At 38.0% G+C, this 20,288-nt stretch overlaps 4 protein-coding genes and 1 long non-coding RNA gene across 7 annotated transcripts; all 5 read right to left on the bottom strand.

Moving 5' to 3' along the window:
* Nucleotides 1–1,222: 1,222 nt before the first annotated feature.
* LOC124438066 lies at nucleotides 1,223–1,525 on the bottom strand. The gene is made up of 3 exons (XR_006945959.1): nucleotides 1,429–1,525; nucleotides 1,327–1,366; nucleotides 1,223–1,261 (listed from the first exon to the last, which is right to left on the bottom strand). It is a non-coding gene; the product is annotated as an uncharacterized LOC124438066 (long non-coding RNA).
* Nucleotides 1,526–2,370: 845 nt separating this feature from the next.
* LOC124438059 lies at nucleotides 2,371–4,516 on the bottom strand. The gene is made up of 6 exons (XM_046988052.1): nucleotides 4,421–4,516; nucleotides 4,209–4,268; nucleotides 3,926–4,035; nucleotides 3,741–3,799; nucleotides 2,864–3,045; nucleotides 2,371–2,704 (listed from the first exon to the last, which is right to left on the bottom strand). The coding sequence occupies exons 3-6, from the start codon at nucleotides 4,013–4,015 to the stop codon at nucleotides 2,505–2,507; spliced, it is 531 nt and encodes a 176-aa protein (XP_046844008.1). The 5' UTR covers nucleotides 4,016–4,035; nucleotides 4,209–4,268; nucleotides 4,421–4,516; the 3' UTR covers nucleotides 2,371–2,504.
* Nucleotides 4,517–5,012: 496 nt separating this feature from the next.
* Nucleotides 5,013–6,644, bottom strand: LOC124439357. Its single transcript, XM_046989580.1, has 7 exons — nucleotides 6,586–6,644; nucleotides 6,339–6,489; nucleotides 6,055–6,203; nucleotides 5,826–5,935; nucleotides 5,619–5,677; nucleotides 5,186–5,319; nucleotides 5,013–5,116 (listed from the first exon to the last, which is right to left on the bottom strand). The coding sequence occupies exons 1-7, from the start codon at nucleotides 6,626–6,628 to the stop codon at nucleotides 5,013–5,015; spliced, it is 750 nt and encodes a 249-aa protein (XP_046845536.1). The 5' UTR covers nucleotides 6,629–6,644.
* A 28-nt stretch (nucleotides 6,645–6,672) lies between these two features.
* LOC124438057 (nucleolar complex protein 3 homolog) lies at nucleotides 6,673–17,164 on the bottom strand. Its single transcript, XM_046988050.1, has 8 exons — nucleotides 17,121–17,164; nucleotides 16,881–17,054; nucleotides 8,228–8,291; nucleotides 7,986–8,057; nucleotides 7,798–7,859; nucleotides 7,610–7,720; nucleotides 7,289–7,515; nucleotides 6,673–7,034 (listed from the first exon to the last, which is right to left on the bottom strand). Exons 2-8 carry the CDS (start codon nucleotides 16,911–16,913, stop codon nucleotides 6,848–6,850), a joined length of 756 nt encoding a protein of 251 aa, XP_046844006.1. The 5' UTR covers nucleotides 16,914–17,054; nucleotides 17,121–17,164; the 3' UTR covers nucleotides 6,673–6,847.
* Nucleotides 17,165–17,453: 289 nt separating this feature from the next.
* LOC124438054 lies at nucleotides 17,454–20,234 on the bottom strand. 3 transcript variants are annotated; one of them, XM_046988044.1, is made up of 8 exons: nucleotides 20,115–20,234; nucleotides 19,869–20,019; nucleotides 19,542–19,690; nucleotides 19,313–19,422; nucleotides 19,106–19,164; nucleotides 18,673–18,806; nucleotides 18,136–18,320; nucleotides 17,454–17,925 (listed from the first exon to the last, which is right to left on the bottom strand). In XM_046988044.1, exons 1-8 carry the CDS (start codon nucleotides 20,155–20,157, stop codon nucleotides 17,725–17,727), a joined length of 1,032 nt encoding a protein of 343 aa, XP_046844000.1. In that variant the 5' UTR covers nucleotides 20,158–20,234; the 3' UTR covers nucleotides 17,454–17,724. The 3 variants fall into 3 exon arrangements, with proteins under 3 accessions (XP_046844000.1, XP_046844001.1, XP_046844002.1); XM_046988045.1 differs by having other exon boundaries at nucleotides 18,136–18,219; XM_046988046.1 differs by lacking the exons at nucleotides 17,454–17,925; nucleotides 18,136–18,320 and adding an exon at nucleotides 18,354–18,603.
* Nucleotides 20,235–20,288: the final 54 nt, after the last annotated feature.

The following is a 20,288-nucleotide window of genomic DNA, read 5'->3' as shown; positions in this document are numbered from 1 at the left end:
AATCATTGAAATGTTTTTTGATATCTCGTTTAAAAAAATCATTTACATCCTCAGTCCAAGTTCGTCTTTTCAAAGACTTTTTTGGCAATGACTTGAAACAGGCTGGATGGACTGTCCCACTGACAAATATATATATACACAATACACACGCAGAAACAAGCAAGTTTCTATCTTTAACTTCACCTACCTTGACCTGAGAGTATCTTAAATGATGTCAAAATGCAATGTAGTTTATCATTGGTGGAAACATCCTTAAATAAAACAATGAGAACTAAATACAAAATACATCGAAATAATCATGGTATAACTGTGCTTTAACACCCAAGCCTTTTACTTCAAAGTTCATGAGATCATTTGTACCCTTGTACACCACAGAAATCACTGCGTAGATCATTTGTACCCTTGTACACCACAGAAATCACTGCGTAGATTATTTGTACCCTTGTACACCACAGAAATCACTGCGGAGAATATTTTACTCCTTGTACACCACAGAAATCACTGCGTAGAATATTTTACCCTTGTACACCACAGAAATCACTGCGAGAATATTTTACCCTTGTACACCACAGAAATCACTGCGTAGAATATTTTACCCTTGTACACCACAGAAATCACTGCGGAGAATATTTTACTCCTTGTACACCACAGAAATCACTGCGGAGAATATTTTACTCCTTGTACACCACAGAAATCACTGCGTAGAATATTTTACCCCTTGTACACCACAGAAATCACTGCGTAGAATATTTTACCCCTTGTACACCACAGATCACTGCGTAGAATATTTTACCCTTGTACACCACAGAAATCACTGCGTAGAATATTTTACCCTTGTACACCACAGAAATCACTGCGTAGAATATTTACCCTTGTACACCACAGAAATCACTGCGTAGAATATTTTACCCTTGTACACCACAGAAATCACTGCGAGAATATTTACTCCTTGTACACCACAGAAATCACTGCGTAGAATATTTTACTCTTGTACACCACAGAAATCACTGCGGAGAATATTTTACCCTTGTACACCACAGAAATCACTGCGTAGAATATTTTACCCTTGTACACCACAGAGATCACTGCGTAGAATATTTTACCCTTGTACACCACAGATATCACTGCGTAGAATATTTTACCCTTGTACACCACAGAAATCACTGCGTAGAATATTTTACCCCTTGTACACCACAGAAATCACTGCGTAGATTATTTTACCCTTGTACACCACAGAAATCACTGCGTAGAATATTTTACCCTTGTACACCACACTGCGTAGATTATTTTACCCTTGTACACCACAGAACACTGAGATTATTTTACCCTTGTACACCACAGAAATCACTGCGTAGAATATTTTACCCTTGTACACCACTGCGTAGAATATTTTACACACCACAGAAATCACTGCGTAGAATATTTTACCCTTGTACACCACAGAAATCACTGCGTAGAATATTTTACCCCTTGTACACCACAGAAATCACTGCGGAGAATATTTTACTCCTTGTACACCACAGAGATCACTGCGTAGAATATTTTACCCTTGTACACCACAGAAATCACTGCGTAGAATATCTTACCCTTGTACACCACAGAAATCACTGCGGAGAATATTTTACCCCTTGTACACCACAGAGATCACTACGCACATTATTTTATCCTTTGTACAACTCAGAGTTCAGTAAGTTCTACTTGTTTACCTCAGAGTTGACAAGATTCTTTAAAACATGATGAAGCCTTTGATGAAGCCTTTGGTGACTTTAACACTCGAAAATATATGGAAAATACTAATTTGATGATTTCTGTTTGCTAAAAAACAAAATAAATGTTTAATTTGTGGGGCAATGGTGAGAATTAAACAGCAAACAAACACACCAATTTTCTTGATTTTTCTCTGCACTCTACAGCTTCAGCTTCCTGCAGTTCTTGTTGAATTTTCTTCATTTCTGTTTGTCTCTAAAAGTCATCAAGACAAATTATAACATAATTTTCATGAAGAAAAATTTATACATGGTCATGAGTGTTCAAAACCTTTCTGCCATTTTTAAAGGTGCTTTTCTTATTCGTTTTCTCTACTTTGCGTTTGAACTTTCTTTCACCAAGTTCACTATCTGTTGCCTATCAGAGAACTGATTCTTATTTACCATCATTTCCGCTGATTTTCGTCATGACCTCGTCCAATGTAGTTTTAAGCGTCATAAAATTAATCTTATCTTAGTTCTATCTTGAATTTCATGTTGATTTTTTAACGCTACGTATATCAAGTTGTTAGCTAAACATAATTTATTACGTTCCCTTTATATATGACTATTCTTTTTTTGAGCAATATGAAATTACTGACAACGACAAACAGATTTAACAATGTTTAAGGTTCTGTTTTTAAGTGTATTTCAATTGACATCTTGTCAACTGGATTAAGAACAGTTAAGTTACGAAGAGTTTACTGTCATAAGAACTACTATATGAGCTCTACATTTAAAATAAATTCAACCCAATAGTTAATACTTTTGACGAACTCGTCTCTGCCCAATTGAACAGCAAGCGTCAGTGCAGCCCGGAGCGCATGCGGTTGGACATGATGGCTGCTGACAAACAGATACAGAGGGAGCACAACAGTTGGCAGGACATGAAGGTTGACATATGGTTGTATCAATACAAATCTCTGGACAGGAGATCGGATTGTACTCGCTTACAATGGCTGAATAATAAATATTATAGAAATTGTTATAAATCAAAAAATCTTCTTCACGCAAATTTAGAGTTTTTTTTATGAGTTTTGATGTTCTTCATGAAGATATAAAACAAAAAAATGCAACTAGTGAAACATATATTCATAATGATAATGTAACATACATACCTGCTTTTAACTTAGGTTGAACTTTTAATTCACCCAAGCTACCACTCTTGACTTGTTCATTCAAAGCAGCCAAATGACCGGTTGCCTCTACTTTGAATTCAATCTTCACTGTAGCTTCCACTGTAACTTCTGTTGTTGTAGATCGTTTTACGGCAGCATACACTTTGTTTACTCCCAGTGATCTAAAATATTGAGATGTAATTTGTATCAAAATACTGCATAAAATAGTTGATCACCCCCCTCGTCAAGAATATATACAGACAAAAAAGAGATGGCACACCAACGCAATACTCATCACCCCCCTCCCCTCGTCAAGAATATGTACAGACAAAAAAGAGATGGCACACCAACGCAATACTCATCACCCCCTCCCTCGTCAAGAATATGTACAGACAAAAAAGGGATGGCACACCAACGCAATACTCATCATCCCTCCCTCGTCAAGAATATGTACAGACAAAAAAGAGATGGCACACCAACGCAATACTCATCACCCCCCCTCGTCAAGAATATGTACAGACAAAAGAGAGATGGCACACCAAACGCAATACACATCACACACACACCCCCTCTTGCCAAGAATATGTACAGACAAAAAAGGGATGGCACACCAACGCAATACTCATCACCCCCTCTCGTCCTCTCGTCAAAAATATGTAGACAAAAAAGAGATGGCACACCAACGCAGTACTCGGAAATCAAAAGATATTTTACTGTAAACATGTAGGTCAGAACGTTTTAAAAATAGCTTTTTACCATTCATACATTACCAACGCAAACATGGAAAATGTCTGAGAATACATAAATACAAGGCAAGAATCAAGAAATAGGAATGTAGTTGCTGTATTATATCAAATATTTATAAACGAATTCTTACTTTAAACTGATAAGTACAGCAGAAGCAAAGTCTGTATTTGACTTATAAGTTTCGGCGATCTATAAAATATTAAGCGAAAATCAATGGCTTTCAAAGAAATTAACATACGAAAAGTGAATTATTTTAGGCTAGTTTAAAAGATATTGATATTTTGCTACATAAAAAATTGTGATTTTCTTTCAAACCCCAGCTTCAATTGATGATTTAATTTCTTGATATTCTGCACTGTTGGGATTGGAAATATCTGCGGTAACACTGGGCAGAATCAGTCCCATGACTACATCAAATGACTTCGCTATAGAAATGTGTAAAAACATTGTCATTAATGTGCATATCGATACACTAAGTAAAATTTCGTTACAACATACAACATTGAAATAAAAAACAACATTCCTGTAAAATGAAAAGATTTTTAACGCACTGTGTACATTAATAGTCCATCAATGAATAGATGAAATAAAGACATACCTGGAGTATTTGGATCATATGGTTTTGCGCCTGGTTTATCAGAAGGATCGCTAAGGGGGACTTCATGGCCAAAAACAAAATGTAAAAATATTAATTAAAAAAAAGAAAAACATTTTGAACAAATAAATAAATGTGCTTTCCCATAAGAACTGCTTTTTACAGTAAAACATTCTTATGCAAGACGTAAAATTGATATTTATTTTGTTTTATACCTGATGTCGAAACAACGATGAATGTCGATGTAGGTGATATAGATATTGAAGTTGTTGAGATGATGAAGTAAGTTGAAAACGGTACTGTGGTTTTGTACTTCCCTCGGAAATGGTAGAGATTGTTGGCGAAGGAGAAATGGAACTATCAGAAACAGTGCTGCTAGTAGGGTAGGGGTAGGGTAGGGTTGGTGTAGGGTTAGGTAGGGGTAGGTGTTAGGGTTGGTTAGGGTTAGGAGGGTTAGGGTTAGGGTTAGGGTTAGGGGGGTTGAATTAGGGTTAGGATTAGGGTTAGGGTTAGGGTTGAGGGTTGAAGGAAGGGTTAAGGGTTAGGTGGGTTGGGTTAGGGTTAGGGTGGTAGGGTTAGAGGGTAGGGTTAATGAGGGTTAAATAGGGGTAGAGGGTTAGGAAAGGTAGGGTTAAGGGTTTAGGGGTGAAAAGGAATAGGGTGGAAGGGTGGAAGGAGGGTAGGAATTAGGTGTAGGGTTAGGGTAGGTTAGGGGGGGGTTAGGGGTAGGGTTAGGAAGGGTGGGGAGGGTTAGGAAGGGTTAGGAATAAGGTTGGAAGGGTTAGGGTTAAGGGGGGTAGGTTAGGATCAGAGTGGAATCGGCGGCCGGTTGGAATTGCCGGAACTTTGGGGGGAATTAGAATCGTCCAATTTTGATAAATAGGTCACTTGAGCGTTCTCAATGTTAGGTTCTAATGATATTTATTTTGTTTAAGTAAAACTTCTATTTACGATTTCTATATTAGGAATACAATACTTACCTGGTACAATGCGAACCTCTATACCACCAAGATTTCCTGATGAAATTGTTGCTTTTAATGTGTCTACAATGCTTGGCGTTATCATCCCTTGGATTGTCAGATAGATATTGGCCAACACACCACCGCTGATATTGCTGTAACATAAAGTATTCTCACACAAACGTACACTAACTGCTGTATCAAATACTATTAAAAAACACAGGGATAAACAGCTTTTCTAATATCGAGCGTTTGATAGATATATTTTTTGATCTCCCCTCCACCAAAACCCAGGTTCCTTTGTAAATTTAATTGATTACGTTGTCATCAATAATCAAAATGGCTCCAAATCAGCAAAGCAATAAACATACTCATATTTTGCTAACATCTGTAGGTCAATTTTTAATTGACAAAGATATAAATATAATGACATCACTGTTTTTGATTAATATACCTAAACTTATGAACTCCAATTGAAACGACGCTTTTTTCCTTCGCAAGAACTGTTTTTAACTACAGAAAAAATATTCATTCACATAAAGTTATTAAAAAAATCTCCACACCATACCCTGGTTCGTTTTTAATTTTATATTTGCTTCTCGTCGCGTTATAAAACCTATGCACACACATGTCAAGTAAAAACTGGTTGATAAAAACAAACCCCAGCAACAAGGATTGTTCTCAATTCCTCGCTTGCATCGCTGTCATCATCTTTTAGATCATCCGTATAGTTTAGTGCAACAAGGTTTACTGAGAACGGATAACTATAAACTGATTTTTTTAAATAGACATTAAATAAAACTAACTTAAAGATTGTTAAACAAATACGATGTGATATCAAAGATCATAATCAAAACAATGTGATAACATAGCTACCAAAGGAATCTTACACGATTTTTTATTTGACAAATCGATCTTGCAGCAGACGGGTGCATATATAAGTTCCGTGTTGTTCACAACCGTTCGTTTTTCACGAATTCCAGAATTCTTTGTGGAATCAACGTTCATCTTTACGATAAGACTTCGTGGATTCATGGCCCTGTAAAATGAAAATTGAATCCAATTTCAGCATTAACTACAGTGTAGTTTTCATGTATGATTATTCCTTAAATAAAAAGAAATTCCTTTCAGAAAATAAATGTGCTTTAAGATATAAAAATAAGTGGGCTCTTACATGTTTTTTGATATCAAGTTTTGCATTTCTTCACCGTAACAATGACACACGATTCGAGGCTTTCCTAAATAATCCATACCAACAACAAGGTTTTCTGATAGACTTCTCTTTTCACGATTATCTTCAACTAGCACAGTGTTGCAGCTAGTAACTGTTTTTAAGTATCAAAAATAAACAATCGATATCGCAGAATATATCCTAAATGTTTGATCTTCATGTAGATGTATAAAGAAAAAAAACTCCTTACTTGTTAGCATGGAAGAAAAGATCGTCACGATAATGTTAAACATATTGCAACAAAGTGTTAAAAACAAAACATAATCATGCTATAAAGTGACAGCATAAAAGCACTTGTTCAATAGCAAACTCAACATTTTTTCCCATTGCTGGTGGAAAACTGGTGTTTTCGTGGAAAAGAAATCATGCAGAAACTTTTAAATTTTCATATCGTTCAATAAAAATTCTCAACTTTTGACTTTACTAAAGTTTACTTGTTCAAAGTCATCTGTTTAGCTTTGTTTTTTGAGCCACTCCATGCAATCATTGACATATTTTTTGATATCTCGTGTAACAAAATCATTCACATCCTCAGTCCAAGTTCGTCTTTTCAAAGACTTTTTTGGCAGTGACTTCATTTCAGTTATAACTTCGAGAAGTTTGTCTTCGGTAAAATCCTCCATTAAATTTATTGGCGTCCTAAATTGAAGATTCATTTGCTGTATTAGGGCATAAATAGACAGTATATGTAGCTATTTGACTTTGTTTATAAAACTGAAACAATTGACAATGCTTGAGAGAAAAAATATTTTCGTATATTTAGTAAACAAACAGTCATTAAGGGAAATCAGTGCATGTTGGTAGTAATAAAATTCTTAGGGTACTATTAATTTTAATTCATAAAGAAGAAAATCGAATTCTATACTTCATGTAGGAAGTCAGATACGACTTACTTTCGTGATAATTGATTCGTTAAAGATCCATGACCATTGTCTGGAATTCCCAAAGAGATATGAGAAGCATAGTTTCTCACAGTCATGTTATAATGTTTACGAAACAAAGTCAGTTCCCAGAGCGATGTATTATCGGCGTTTGAATATTCTGGATCAATAATATCAGGAAAAAACTGTCCATTTAATGCACTATCATTACATAATACGATGTCACTTTTAGCATTCATCTAAAAAAATTCGAAAACAATGTTGGTTTTATCTCGTTAGTAATTATTAAAACGCAATCATAAGAAATGATATTATAAAGATATTCATTCTTACCTGCAGAAATAGTTTTGCATAGCAGAGCAAAGAAAGCGAATTCGGAATGGAATTATATAAGGCAACGGTACATAGTCGTTTGACATAAGCAAGAAGTCTTTGTATAGACACCTAACAACGATGAAAAGACATACTTGTCTAAAACTTTTCAACGGTGAATTCGTAGTACTAAGCAATGTTGAATGAACCTGTTTTCTTCTCTTACTAATCATGATATTAAGACACTCCAGAACAGTTTTCATATCATGATCTGAAAGTGAAAATGAGTAGAAATGTCCTCAATAATTGTGCCAATACTGAAGCCGTGTACGAATGGTAAAAGGCAGAACGATGTGTAAGTCTGTTCTCAGGAAATGACCATAAAATATGACTTCACCTGAATGAAAACCCACAAGACTTGAGTACAAATAACTATAAAATGTTCGCAGATCAATGTTCAAAGCTTCACCTAAACAATACATGAAGTTAAGACAGTGGATAGATAAAAACTATTTCGTTCTTATATTTTCCAAACCATTCAGCCTTCAAACAGGCTGGATGGACTGTCCCACTGACAAGTATATATATACACAATACACACGCAGAAACAAGCAAGTTTCCATCTTTAACTTCACCTACCTTGATCTGAGAGTATCTTAAATGCTGTCAAAATGCAATGTAGTTTATCATTGGTGGAAACATCCTTAAATAAAACAATGAGAACTAAATACAAAATACATCGAAATAATCATGGTATAACTGTGCTTTAACACCCAAGCCTTTTACTTCAAAGTTCATGAGATCATTTGTACCCTTGTATACTTCAGGAATCACTGCGTAGATTATTTTACCCCTTGTACACCACAGAAATCACTGCGTAAATTATTTGTACCCTTGTACACCACAGAAATCACTGCGTAGATTATTTGTACCCTTGTACACCACAGAAATCACTGCGTAGAATATTTTACCCTTGTACACCACAGAAATCACTGCGTAGATTATTTGTACCCTTGTACACCACAGAAATCACTGCGTAGAATATTTTACCCTTGTACACCACAGAAATCACTGCGTAGAATATTTTACCCTTGTACACCACAGAAATCACTGCGTAGATTATTTTACCCTTGTACACCACAGAAATCACTGCGTAGAATATTTTACCCTTGTACACCACAGAAATCACTGCGTAGAATATTTTACCCCTTGTACACCACAGAGATCACTGCGTAGAATATTTTACCCTTGTACACCACAGAATCACTGCGTAGAATATTTTACCCTTGTACACCACAGAGATCACTGCGTAGAATATTTTACCCTTGTACACCACAGAAATCACTGCGTAGAATATTTTACCCCTTGTACACCATCACTGCGGAATATTTTACCCTGTACACAGAAATCACTGCGTAGAATATTTTACCCTTGTACACCAGAGATCACTGCGTAGAATATTTTACCCCTTGTACACCACAGAAATCACTGCGTAGAATATTTTACCCTTGTACACCACAGAAATCACTGCGTAGAATATTTTACCCCTTGTACACCACAGAACACTGCGTGGGATATTTTACCCTTGTACACCACAGAATCACTGCGTAGAATATTTTACCCTTGTACACCACAGAATCACTGCGTAGAATATTTTACCTTGTACACCACAGAATCACTGCGTAGAATATTTTACCCCTTGTACACCACAGAAATCACTGCGTAGAATATTTTACCCTTGTACACCACAGAGATCGCACATTATTTTACCCCTTGTACACCACAGAAATCACTGCAGAATATTTTACCCTTGTACACCACAGAAATCACTGCGTAGAATATTTTACCCTTGTACACCACAGAAATCACTGCGTAGAATATTTTACCCCTTGTACACCACAGAGATCACTGCGTAGAATATTTTACCCCTTGTACACCACAGAAATCACTGCGTAGAATATTTTACCCCTTATAAGCTTCAACAATTCCAGGCTTATGTGACCAGCAAGATACTCGTACATAAACTACTATTAAAACGACGACCGGTATAAAGATAAGTCTTTATTTCAATGCAATGCGTCAAACGTACGGTTCTAAACGACAGAGTATAGATATTAACATAACCGACAAGGAGGCCTAGAGCCGTAATCATCGTTACCTCGTAATTTGGCCACTAAATATAAACATCCATGTACAAAAATACACCACTATACATGAATTGTGCTCAATCTCAAAGACCCCAAAACCATGCTTTTATACGGGTCCCTTTTGTTTTCATAATAATTAGCATAATAATTAGCATAATTAGCATAACCTAAGCTCCATGCATCTCGATCCTACATACCAGCCCCGAACGACCTACTATACGTCGTTCAATAATTCAAAAAGGATCGAGAGCTACAATACAAATGTTTTCAATGTTAACTTGCGCAAGTTTTAAACAATGTGTCCACCAATCTTGTCGAATAACCAAACATAAACCAATAGATACCGTCGTTTAACGTAAACAAAATAATAATAACAGTTAAGTGACAACAACAATAACGTTCGTTTTCTGAAGAATTTCTCGCTTTACTTCGCAGTCTCCAATAGGCACAACTTCCTGACATCTCGACGATAACGACTTTGATTCGCCGTGCGGATCTCTACTTGCCGAACATGTCCGTTGCTATCGGAAATGTTTCTTCAACTATCGCTAGAGGCCATTCACCTCTGGGAGTATCTTCCATCACCATCAAAACGACATCACCTTTGATTAAGTTTCGTTTTGGGTGTAGCCATTTCTGTCGTTCTTGCAAACTTGGCAGGTATTCTTTTAACCACCTTGCCCAAAATTGGTCAGCTAACTTCTGCGCTCGTTTCCATATTTCTCGGGGGTTATTTGCCGTAGGTGAAGAACTTGCACTTGTGCTTATGTTTCGATAACGCAGGAGTAGAGTGTTTGGTGTAAGAGTTGATAAATCTCGAGGGTCATCACACTGCCGTACAAGAGGCCGATCATTCACTATTTTCTCGACTTCGCACATTACTGTAAGGAGTGTTTCATCATCAACAACTCGGTCTCCTATTATAACACGCATTTGCTTCCTGATTGTTCTGATCATGCGCTCCCAAACTCCCCCGCTATGGCTTGCTTTCGGAGCAGAGAAATGCCATTGAATTCCCTTTTCTCTTAGACGATCTAATATTCTAGCTTGATTCCAATTTTGCAACATTTGCTTAACTTCAGATTCCGCTCCTCTAAAATTCGTCCCGTTGTCACTGAACAACTCATTCGGCGGTCCGCGTCGACTGACGAACCTACATACGGCTTGAATGAAGGAATCTGTCGATAGGTCATGTGCAATCTCAATGTGTATGGCCCTTATGGCTAAGCAAGTGAATACACAGCCATATCGTTTTTCAGTTCCTCTTTTATATTTGACTTTAAGAGGTCCAAAATAATCGACTCCCACAGATGAAAACGGGTACTCACCAGATTTCACACGAGCTTTTGGCAGTGGGGCCATTATCTGCTTCCCTGGAGACTGGTTTCGGCGACGACACGGAACACAATTATTGACTATACTCTTCACAGTGCTAGGTCCCTTTATTATCCAGAAGCGTTGCCGTATTGCTGCTAGAGTTTGACTGGTTCCAGCGTGACCTTCCTTTGCATGGTAATACCGGACAATGAGCTTTGTAACGTGATGACTGGAATCAAGAATTGCGGGATGTTTAGATTCTTCCGGCAGCGATGATTTATCCAAACGTCCACCAACTCTCACAATTCCTCCGGCGATGACTGGACATAGTTTAGCGTATCTCTCTCATAGTTTTCTCGTTGATAGATGAACTTCGTTGGGTAAGTTTAATTATTTCCTGGGTTGCCGATTCAATCTCTTTTACCTTTAGAGGACCACGTTGTACTTCTAATCCTGGACCGTTTGGATAACGGCTTAAGATGTACTGTTTGAATCTTAGCAGCCATGCAACCGACTTCTGCAATCTGTACCATTCGGATGTTCGATGGATAAGTTGTATTAGCGAATCAGGGGGTGCATCCTTTGAGTTGATGACGGCACCAACTCTTGCTTTAGGTTTCTTTACTTCCACATCTGTGTCTTCTACGTCTGGTATGTCATCTAGCTGCGTTGGCCATAATTTGGGATCTTTCCAAAGGAAATCGGGTCCGTTCAACCAAAACTGCAAGTCCCGTTGGTCTTGGCCTGTTGCGCGACCAAGACTTATACCTCTTGATGCAAGGTCGGCTGGGTTGAGCTTGGTTGGCACATGTCTCCATTGATTCGGAGTAGAAGCATCGTGAATAACTTGTAATCGATTCGCTACAAAGGTTTGAAACCTTTTGTTCTCGCTCTTAATGTAACGCAGCACTATCATTGAATCGCTCCAGAAAACAATTTGACTTATTGACAGATCCAACTCATCACAAATTTGTTTATTCAGCTTCACGGCCAATGTTGCAGCGGTTAGTTCCAATCTGGGTACCGTGACTGTTTTAAGAGGTGCAACTCTTGATTTGCCCATAACTAAGGTACAATGAATCCTTCCTTGGGTATCTTCCAGCCGAAGGTACGTTGCTACCCATATCCTTCAGTCGATGCGTCAGCAAAATAGTGGAGTTCCGCATTCCTTGTCTTGTTAAATTCGTGCGGTTTATAGCATCGAGGTATTTCTAATTTCACAAGGGAATGGAATTCGTTTTGCCAATCATGCCATATTTCGCTTGTCTCGATTGGGAGATCTTCGTCCCAGCCGTGATTTACTCGACACAGGTTTTGCATTATGCGTTTGGCTGGTAAAACGACAGGAGCGACTAGACCAAGGGATCGTAGACCGAAGCTATGAACGATAGAATCCCTCTTCTTGACTCTGCTTTCAATTTGCTTCCCGGAATCCCAACGTGTCCCTTTCCGTATTCCACTGAACGCCCAATGCTTTCTCCATCGGCAACTTCTCCAACTGAAGGCTGACGCATGGCGCTCTTTCTTTGTTAGGTACGTGAGATAAGACTTCTCGATCATTTGACACCCACTTTGTGAGATGGAATCCACCGCGAGACAGCAAAACTGGTAGTTCGTCTACCAACTTCATTGCTTCTTTCCTTTCTGGTAAAGACTTGAGACAGTCATCTACATAAAAGTTACGATCAACTGTGTCGACAACTTGTTTGCTGAATTCTTCCCGATTATCTGAAGCTGTTCTTTTAACGCGTAAGAACAACAACTTGGGGAAGAGGTTGCTCCGAATAAATGAACAGTCATTTGATGCTCTACTGGTTCTTTGGATAGATCTCCCTCTGGCCACCATAGAAATCTCAGTGCATTACAGTCTTCTGGCTTAACCTTCACCTGATGGAACATCTTCTCAATATCTGCCATTACCGCTATCTTTTCCTGCCTGAACCGCAACAATACACCAACTAATGAATTGGTATAATCTGGTCCTTGAAGAAGCTGATTATTTAGGGATGCGTTGTGGAACTTCGCAGCACAGTCAAAACGATTCTTGTCTTTTCTGGTTTTGCGGGTGTGTCACAGGGTGATGAGGCAGATACCAAACCAGTTTTTGAGTGACTCGTCCTGTGTATTTTGTTTATCCACTTGAACTACTTTAGCGTGCCCTTTGAGATGTATTCCTTCATCGTTGCCTTATAATTTGCGTGAAGTATGGGGTCCCTCTCAAGTCGTTTCTTCAAATAAGCAAGTCTCCTTTCAGCCATAGACTTATTGTACGGGAGGAGTGGGTCATCGTATTTCCAAGGAAGACCAATTTCATATTGATGATTTTCTAGCTTGACAGTTCTATCCATTATTGCCTTTGCGCGACGATCCTCGACCGACAGACATTCTTTAACGTCAGCAGCCGACTCGCTAAACTCTGAATTGTAGAGATTTTGCAATTGCTGACGAATGGAACTCATACCATCTTCCCTTTCCATACACCCAAGAGCTTGATCAACATGAATGAAGTTCATCTGAGCTTCTTGATAAGGTTTTCCCTTCAGAGGTCCCATCACCGTCCAACCGAGGATTGTCCGTATTGCGTAGGGTTGATTTTTTTTTCCAGAACGCACTTCAAGGGGGCAAAGAGCTTCGGGAACGTCACTTCCAATAAGGATAGTGACTTTCTTATCCACTAAATCGGTTAGATTAACGCCTTTAAGGTGAGACCACCCTTTTACATCAGTGTTCGTGGGAATACTTTCTAGAGCAACAGGAAGAGTGTTGGTCGTCCAAACTTTATCTAGTCTGACACCTTTGCCCGTGGATACTCCAACCACATCGAGAGATAACTGTTGACCCTTACTTTTGTGGCTGCCTGAAACAGTCGCTAACGTGAATTCGATGGGTGAGCAATCGGCTCCAAGATCTTCAGCTAAACTGGTTAAGCACATGGTTGTGTTGGAGCCACTGTCTAAGAACGCATAAGTTTCTATCACACGACTACCATAGGGTGCGCTGACCTTAACTGGAATAACTTGCAAACCTATACGACAACTGCTATATGATGAATTTGTCGCGCCAACTCCAGACGTTGGGAGTGCTTTGGATTGGCTGTCGCTTTCAGATGGTTCAGGATTTGAATTACTCCTTTCACTTGATTTAGAATCCTTAGCCTTTATTTCGGATGAGTGTAACAAAGGATGGTGCCTTCTCTGACAACCTTCAACACCGCATATGCGGGCACCTCTGCAGTCTTTCACGAAATGTCCTGGGCTCAAGCAAGCATGACAAACTTTGTGCGTCTTTACTAGGTCTTGTCGTTGCTGAAGATTTTGAGCCCTGAACTTGTGACAGCGTTCAAGATGGTGTGTGCCTTTGCATAGTACGCAGGATAAATTTCTTCCCTTTGATTCACTACTGTCAAATATTCTCTGGCTGTGAGTTGCTAAGTTTGTGCTATTCCCACTAAACAAGAAGGATTTCTTCTTCAATCTGTCAGTTCCATCCTTTCGGGTTTCATTTTTCGAGGTAATCATTTGACCAAAGTACGTACTAGCCACGGCTGCGCGGGATTGTATGAATTCAGTTAAATGAGAGAAATCTGGTGTGATGTGATTGTCGTACATATGGCTTGCTTTATCAGCCCATTTTGACTTGAGATGCATTGGAAGGCGGCTAACTACCCTTCCCAGAGTGTCCATCGAATTGATACTTGCCCGATTTCCTAACTGAATAGAACCAAGGAGACACGTTTCCATATCTCTTGCTAGCTGCGACAATTTCTCGGCTTCGTTTACTCTAATTGGCGGTCCATTCAAGACTTTCTCAAGGAATGCTTGGGTTACGATGTGATTTCGACCAAAGTTTTTTCTCAGGATTTCCTTAGCACGCTTGTATCCTTGATCCGGAGGCATAATGATGCAATGCTCTATCGCTTGTCTTGCTGTTCCTTTACAATACTGAATAAGGTAATTCAGTCGATCTGCATCATTACTTTCTTTACTCTCGACATTCACTTCAAAATTCTTCATGAACAACGGAAAGTTGCGAGGTTCGCCATCAAAACTCATGTATTCCCTTTGAGGCATTCTTAATCCCTTCACTACTTCGTCCATCGTAATCTGCTGCTTCTCTAATAGATATTGTAACTGCGACGAATTGTCTCGTTGCAAGCTTTGCTGAGTTTGACATCCAGTTCCACTGGTTATTATACTTTCTTGGGGTACACAATTTCCGGTAGGAGGTATCGCCAAGCGCTGACTTAAACTGCTTCTGTCGATTGGGTTGAAGGTTGCTGGACTGGGTTTTATCTGGTTCACGAGCGTTACTACTACTTTCCCTGTCCGACAGTTGATGTTCAATATCATTACCAAAAACTTCTTCTTCAAGCTTCCGAAGCTCATCTCGACGTCGTTGTATTTCCCGTTTCTTCATAGCCATCTCATGCTCAATTCTCGCCTGATGCATTTCTTTCTCTAGTTTAAGCCTTGCCTCCCTCATCTGCTTGTTCAGCTCTTCTCTTCTATTAATTTCCAATTCTTCAAGTTCACGAAACCGTTCTGCCCATTTTGAATCAAGCGCGCTCGTTACTCCAGCCCCGTTGTCTTCAAAATTTGTTGTTTGCGTCGGCTTTTCCACGCACGAGCAGTCCGCGTGACGTTCACGTGAGAAGCTGCTTGTTTACCGATATTAGAATTGGACTGGAATACAGGAGCAAGAGGCGATAAAACCGAATTATCCTTCAAAAATGAAGCGACCTGACTTAGACCAAGTTCAAGCTCCTGTTCCTGTTCGTCTGCTACTCGCTCCGGCGAACCCAAACTCGTCGAAGCCTCGTCAGAAACGACAACTTGCTTGTTTTGTACGACGACGTTCGGTCCGCTTTCAGCTCGCTCGCTACCGTCATCTTCAGCGGATTCAATCATGTCTTGATTCGTATTGTTAAGCGAATTCTCTCCAGATTTAGCTCGACTCACTTGACCTGGAGGACTTAACTGTTCGCCAGACGGCTGAAGTACGCGTTTTGATAAGCCTTTAATTTTCGACTTTTACCTTGACCCTTTCTTTCTGAGTCATTGCTGATCGATTAAACAACAATTACGAGAACTATATAAGCTTCAACAATTCCAGGCTTATGTGACCAGCAAGATACTCGTACATAAACTACTATTAAAACGACGACCGGTATAAAGATAAGTCTTTATTTCAATGCAATGCGTCAAACGTACGGTTCTAAACGACAGAGTATAGATATTAACATAACCGACAAGGAGGCCTAGAGCCGTAATCATCGTTACCTCGTAATTTGGCCACTAAATATAAACATCCATGTACAAAAATACACCACTATACATGAATTGTGCTCAATCTCAAAAGACCCCAAAAACCATGCTTTTATACGGGTCCCTTTTTGTTTTCATAATAATTAGCATAATAATTAGCATAATAATTAGCATAACCTAAGCTCCATGCATCTCGATCCTACACCCCTTGTACACCACAGAGATCACTACGCACATTATTTTACCCCTTGTACACCACAGAGATCACTGCGTAGAATATTTTACCCTTGTACACCACAGAGATCACTGCGTAGAATATTTTACCCTTGTACACCACAGAGATCACTGCGTAGAATATTTTACTCCTTGTACACCACAGAGATCACTGCGTAGAATATTTTACCCCTTGTACACCACAGAGATCACTACGCACACTATTTTATCCTTTGTACACCACAGAGATCACTGCGTAGAATATTTTACCCCTTGTACACCACAGAGATCACTATGCACATTATTTTATCCTTTGTACAACTCAGAGTTCAGTAAGTTCTACTTGTTTACCTCAGAGTTGACAAGATTCTTTAAAACAGACATGAGATCAACAAAGAAATCCAAGTTAATGAGATAAGCAAAGTTGGAAAGTCCGTTGAGAATTGGTGTTAGTAATGATGAAGCCTTTGTTGACTTTAACACTCGAAAATATATGGAAAATACTAATTTGATGATTTCTGTTTGCTAAAAAACAAAATAAATGTTTAATTTTTGGGGCAATGGTGAGAATTAAACAGCAAACAAACACACCAATTTTCTTGATTTTTCTCTGCATTCTACAGCTTCAGCTTCCTGCAGTTTCGTTCAATTTTCTTCATTTCTTTTTGTCTCTAAAAGTCATCAAGACAAATTATAACATAATTTTCATGAAGAAAAATTGATACATGGTCATGAGGGTTAAAAACCTTTCTGCCATTTTTGGACATGCTTTTCTTATTCGTTTTCTACTTTGCTTTTGAACTTTCCTCACCAGTTCACTATCTTTGCCTATCAGAGAACTGATTCTTATTTACAATCATTTCCGCTGATTTTCGTCATGACCTCGTCAAATGTAGTTTTAAGCGTCATAAGATTAATCTTATCTTAGTTCTATCTTGAATTTCATGTTGATTTTTTAACGCTACGTATATCAAGTTGTTAGCTAAACATAATTTATTACGTTCCCTTTATATATGACTATTCTTTTTTTGAGCAATATGAACTTACTGACAACGACAAACAGATTTAACAATGTTTAAGGTTCTGTTTTTAAGTGTATTTCAATTGACATCTTGTCAACTCAATGAAGAACAGTTAAGTTACGAAGAGTTTACTGTCATAAAAACTACTATATGAGCTCTACATTTAAAATAAATTAAACCCAATAATTAATACTTTTGACGAACTCTTCTCTGCCCAATTGAACAGCAAGCGTCAGTGCAGCCTGGAGCACATGCGGTTGGACATGATGGCTGCTGACAAACAGATACAGAGGGAGCACAACAGTTGGCAGGACATGAAGGTTGACATAAAGTTGTATCAACACAAATCGCTGGACAGAAGATCGGTACAATGGCTGAATAATAAATATTATAGAAATTGTTATAAATCAAAAAATCTTCATCACGCATATTTAGAGTTTTTTCTATGAGTTTTGATGTTCTTCATTAAGATATAAAACAAATATACAAATAAATAAATGTGCTTTCCCATAAGAACTGCTTTTTTTTTACAGTAAAACATTCTTATGCAAGACGTAAAATTGATATTTATTTTTGTTTTATACCTGATGTCGAAACAACGATGAATGTCGATGTAGGTGATAAAGATGTTGAGCTGGACATGAGTGAAGAACTCTTTGTCTGTATTTCTGAAGTTGTTGAGATGATGAAGGAAGTTGAAAACGCTGCTGTGGTTTTTGTACTTCCGCTCTCGGAAATGGCAGAGATTGTTGGCGAAGGAGAAATGGAACTATCAGAAACGGTGCTGCTAGTAGGGTTAGGGGTAGGGTTAGGGGTAGTGTTAGGTGTAGGGTTAGGGGTAGGGTTAGGAGTAGGGTAAGGGTAGGTTAGGTAGGGTTAGGAGTAAAGGTCAGGAGTAGGGTTAGGCGTAGGGTTAGGGGTAGAGGTAGAATCAGAGAGTATAGGATCGGCGGGTTTACTTGCGGTGGGTTGAGAATCGGCGGAACTTTGGGGGGAATTAGAATCGTCAAATTTTGATAAATAGGTCACTTGAGCGTTCTCAATGTTAGGATCTAATGATATTTATTTTGTTTAAGTAAAACTTCTATTTAAGATTTCTATATTATGAATACAATACTCACCTGGTACAATGCGAACCTCTATACCACCAAGATTTCCTGATGAAATTGTTGCCTTTAATGTGTCCACAATGCTTTGCGTTATCATCCCATGGATTGTTAGATAGATATTGGCCAACACACTACCGCTGATATTGCTGTAACATAAAGTATTCTCACACAAACGTACACTAACTGCTGTATCAAATAGTATTTAAAAACACAGGAATAAACAGCTTTTCTAATATCGAGCGTTTGATAGATATATTTTTTGATCTCCCCTCCACCAAAACCCAGGTTCCTTTGTAAATTTAATTGATTACGTTGTCATCAATAGTAAAAATGGCTTCAAATCACTAAAGCAATAAACATACTCATATTTTGCTAACATCTGTAGATCAATTTTTAATTGACAAAGACATAAATATAATGACATCACTGTTTTTGATTAATATACCTAAACTTATCAACTCCAATTGAAACGACGCTTTTTTCCTTCGCAAGAACTGTTTTTAACTACAGAAAAAATATTCATTCACATAAAGTTATTAAAAAAATCTCCACACCATAACCTGGTTCGTTTTTAATTTTATATTTGCTTCTCGTCACGTTAGAAAACCTATGCACACACATGTCAAGTAAAAACTGGTTGATAAAAACAAACCCCAGCAACAAGGATTGTGCTCAATTCCTGGCTTGCTTCACTGTGACCATCTTTTAGATCATCCGTATAGTTGAGTGCAACAAGGTTTACTGAGAACGGATAACTGTAAACTGATTTTTTTAAATAGACATTAAATAAAACTAACTTAAAGATTGTTAAACAAATACGATGTGATATCAAAGATCATAATCAAAACAATGTGATAACATAGCTACCAAAGGAATCTTACACGATTTTTTATTTGACAAATTGATCTTGCAACAGACGGGTGCATATATAAGTTCCGCGTTGTTCACAACCGTTCGTTTTTCACGAATTCCAGAGTTCTTTGTGGAATCAACGTTCACCTTTACGATGAAACTTCGTCGATTCATGGCCCTGTAAAATTGAATCCAATTTCAGCATTAACTACAGCGTAGTTTTCATATATGATTATTCCTTAAGTAAAAAGAAATTCCTTTCAGAAAATAAATGTGGTTCAAGATATAAAAATAAGTTGGCTATTATATTTTCTCATGCACAGCAAAGCTAACTATGAAAATAAAAAAACTCTTACATGTTTTTTGATATCAAATTTTGCATTTCTTCACCGTAACAATGACACACGATTCGAGGCTTTCCCAAATAATCCATACCAACAACAAGGTTTTCTGATAGACTTCTCTTTTCACGATTATCGTCAACTAGCAAGGTGTTGCAGCTAGTAACTGTTTTTAAGTATCAAAAATAAACAATCGATATCGCAGAATGTATCCTAAATGTTTGATCTTCATGTAGATACATAAAGAAAAAAACTCCTTACTTGTTAGCATGGAAGAAAAGATCGTCACGATAATGTTAAACATATTGCAACAAAGTGTTAAAAACAAAACATAATCATGTTATAAAGTGACAGCATAAAAGCACTTGTTCAATAGCAAACTCAACATTTTTTCCCATTGCTGGTGGAAAACTGGTGTTTTCGTGGAAATGAAAT

The sequence above is a fragment of the Xenia sp. Carnegie-2017 genome, unplaced genomic scaffold, assembly GCF_021976095.1.
Source record: "Xenia sp. Carnegie-2017 unplaced genomic scaffold, XeniaSp_v1 HiC_scaffold_19, whole genome shotgun sequence".
NCBI lineage: Eukaryota > Metazoa > Cnidaria > Anthozoa > Malacalcyonacea > Xeniidae > Xenia > Xenia sp. Carnegie-2017.
This window is presented reverse-complemented; position numbering and strand designations above follow the sequence as displayed.

What these genes read in the sequence shown, in the direction of transcription:
- LOC124438054 (XM_046988044.1), bottom strand. Translation starts at nt 20,157, where the DNA reads ATGTTTAACATTATCGTGACGATCTTTTCTTCCATGCTAACAA. An exon ending in CTTTTCTTCCATGCTAACAA is followed by an intron (nt 20,020 to 20,114) that starts GTAAGGAGTTTT and finishes ACTTAAAAACAG; the next exon opens with TTACTAGCTGCAACACCTTG. An exon ending in GCACAATCCTTGTTGCTGGG is followed by an intron (nt 19,165 to 19,312) that starts GTTTGTTTTTAT and finishes TTTTTTCTGTAG; the next exon opens with TTAAAAACAGTTCTTGCGAA.
- LOC124439357 (XM_046989580.1), bottom strand. Translation starts at nt 6,628, where the DNA reads ATGTTTAACATTATCGTGACGATCTTTTCTTCCATGCTAACAA. An exon ending in CTTTTCTTCCATGCTAACAA is followed by an intron (nt 6,490 to 6,585) that starts GTAAGGAGTTTT and finishes ACTTAAAAACAG; the next exon opens with TTACTAGCTGCAACACTGTG. An exon ending in TTTGTCAAATAAAAAATCGT is followed by an intron (nt 5,936 to 6,054) that starts GTAAGATTCCTT and finishes TAAAAAAATCAG; the next exon opens with TTTATAGTTATCCGTTCTCA.
- LOC124438059 (XM_046988052.1), bottom strand. Translation starts at nt 4,015, where the DNA reads ATGGGACTGATTCTGCCCAGTGTTACCGCAGATATTTCCAATCCCAAC. An exon ending in AATCATCAATTGAAGCTGGG is followed by an intron (nt 3,800 to 3,925) that starts GTTTGAAAGAAA and finishes AATATTTTATAG; the next exon opens with ATCGCCGAAACTTATAAGTC. An exon ending in TCAACCTAAGTTAAAAGCAG is followed by an intron (nt 2,705 to 2,863) that starts GTATGTATGTTA and finishes TTTATTATTCAG; the next exon opens with CCATTGTAAGCGAGTACAAT.
- LOC124438057 (XM_046988050.1), bottom strand. Translation starts at nt 16,913, where the DNA reads ATGTCTGTTTTAAAGAATCTTGTCAACTCTGAG. An exon ending in TTAGTAAGAGAAGAAAACAG is followed by an intron (nt 7,721 to 7,797) that starts GTTCATTCAACA and finishes CATCGTTGTTAG; the next exon opens with GTGTCTATACAAAGACTTCT. An exon ending in ATGCAAAACTATTTCTGCAG is followed by an intron (nt 7,516 to 7,609) that starts GTAAGAATGAAT and finishes GAATTTTTTTAG; the next exon opens with ATGAATGCTAAAAGTGACAT.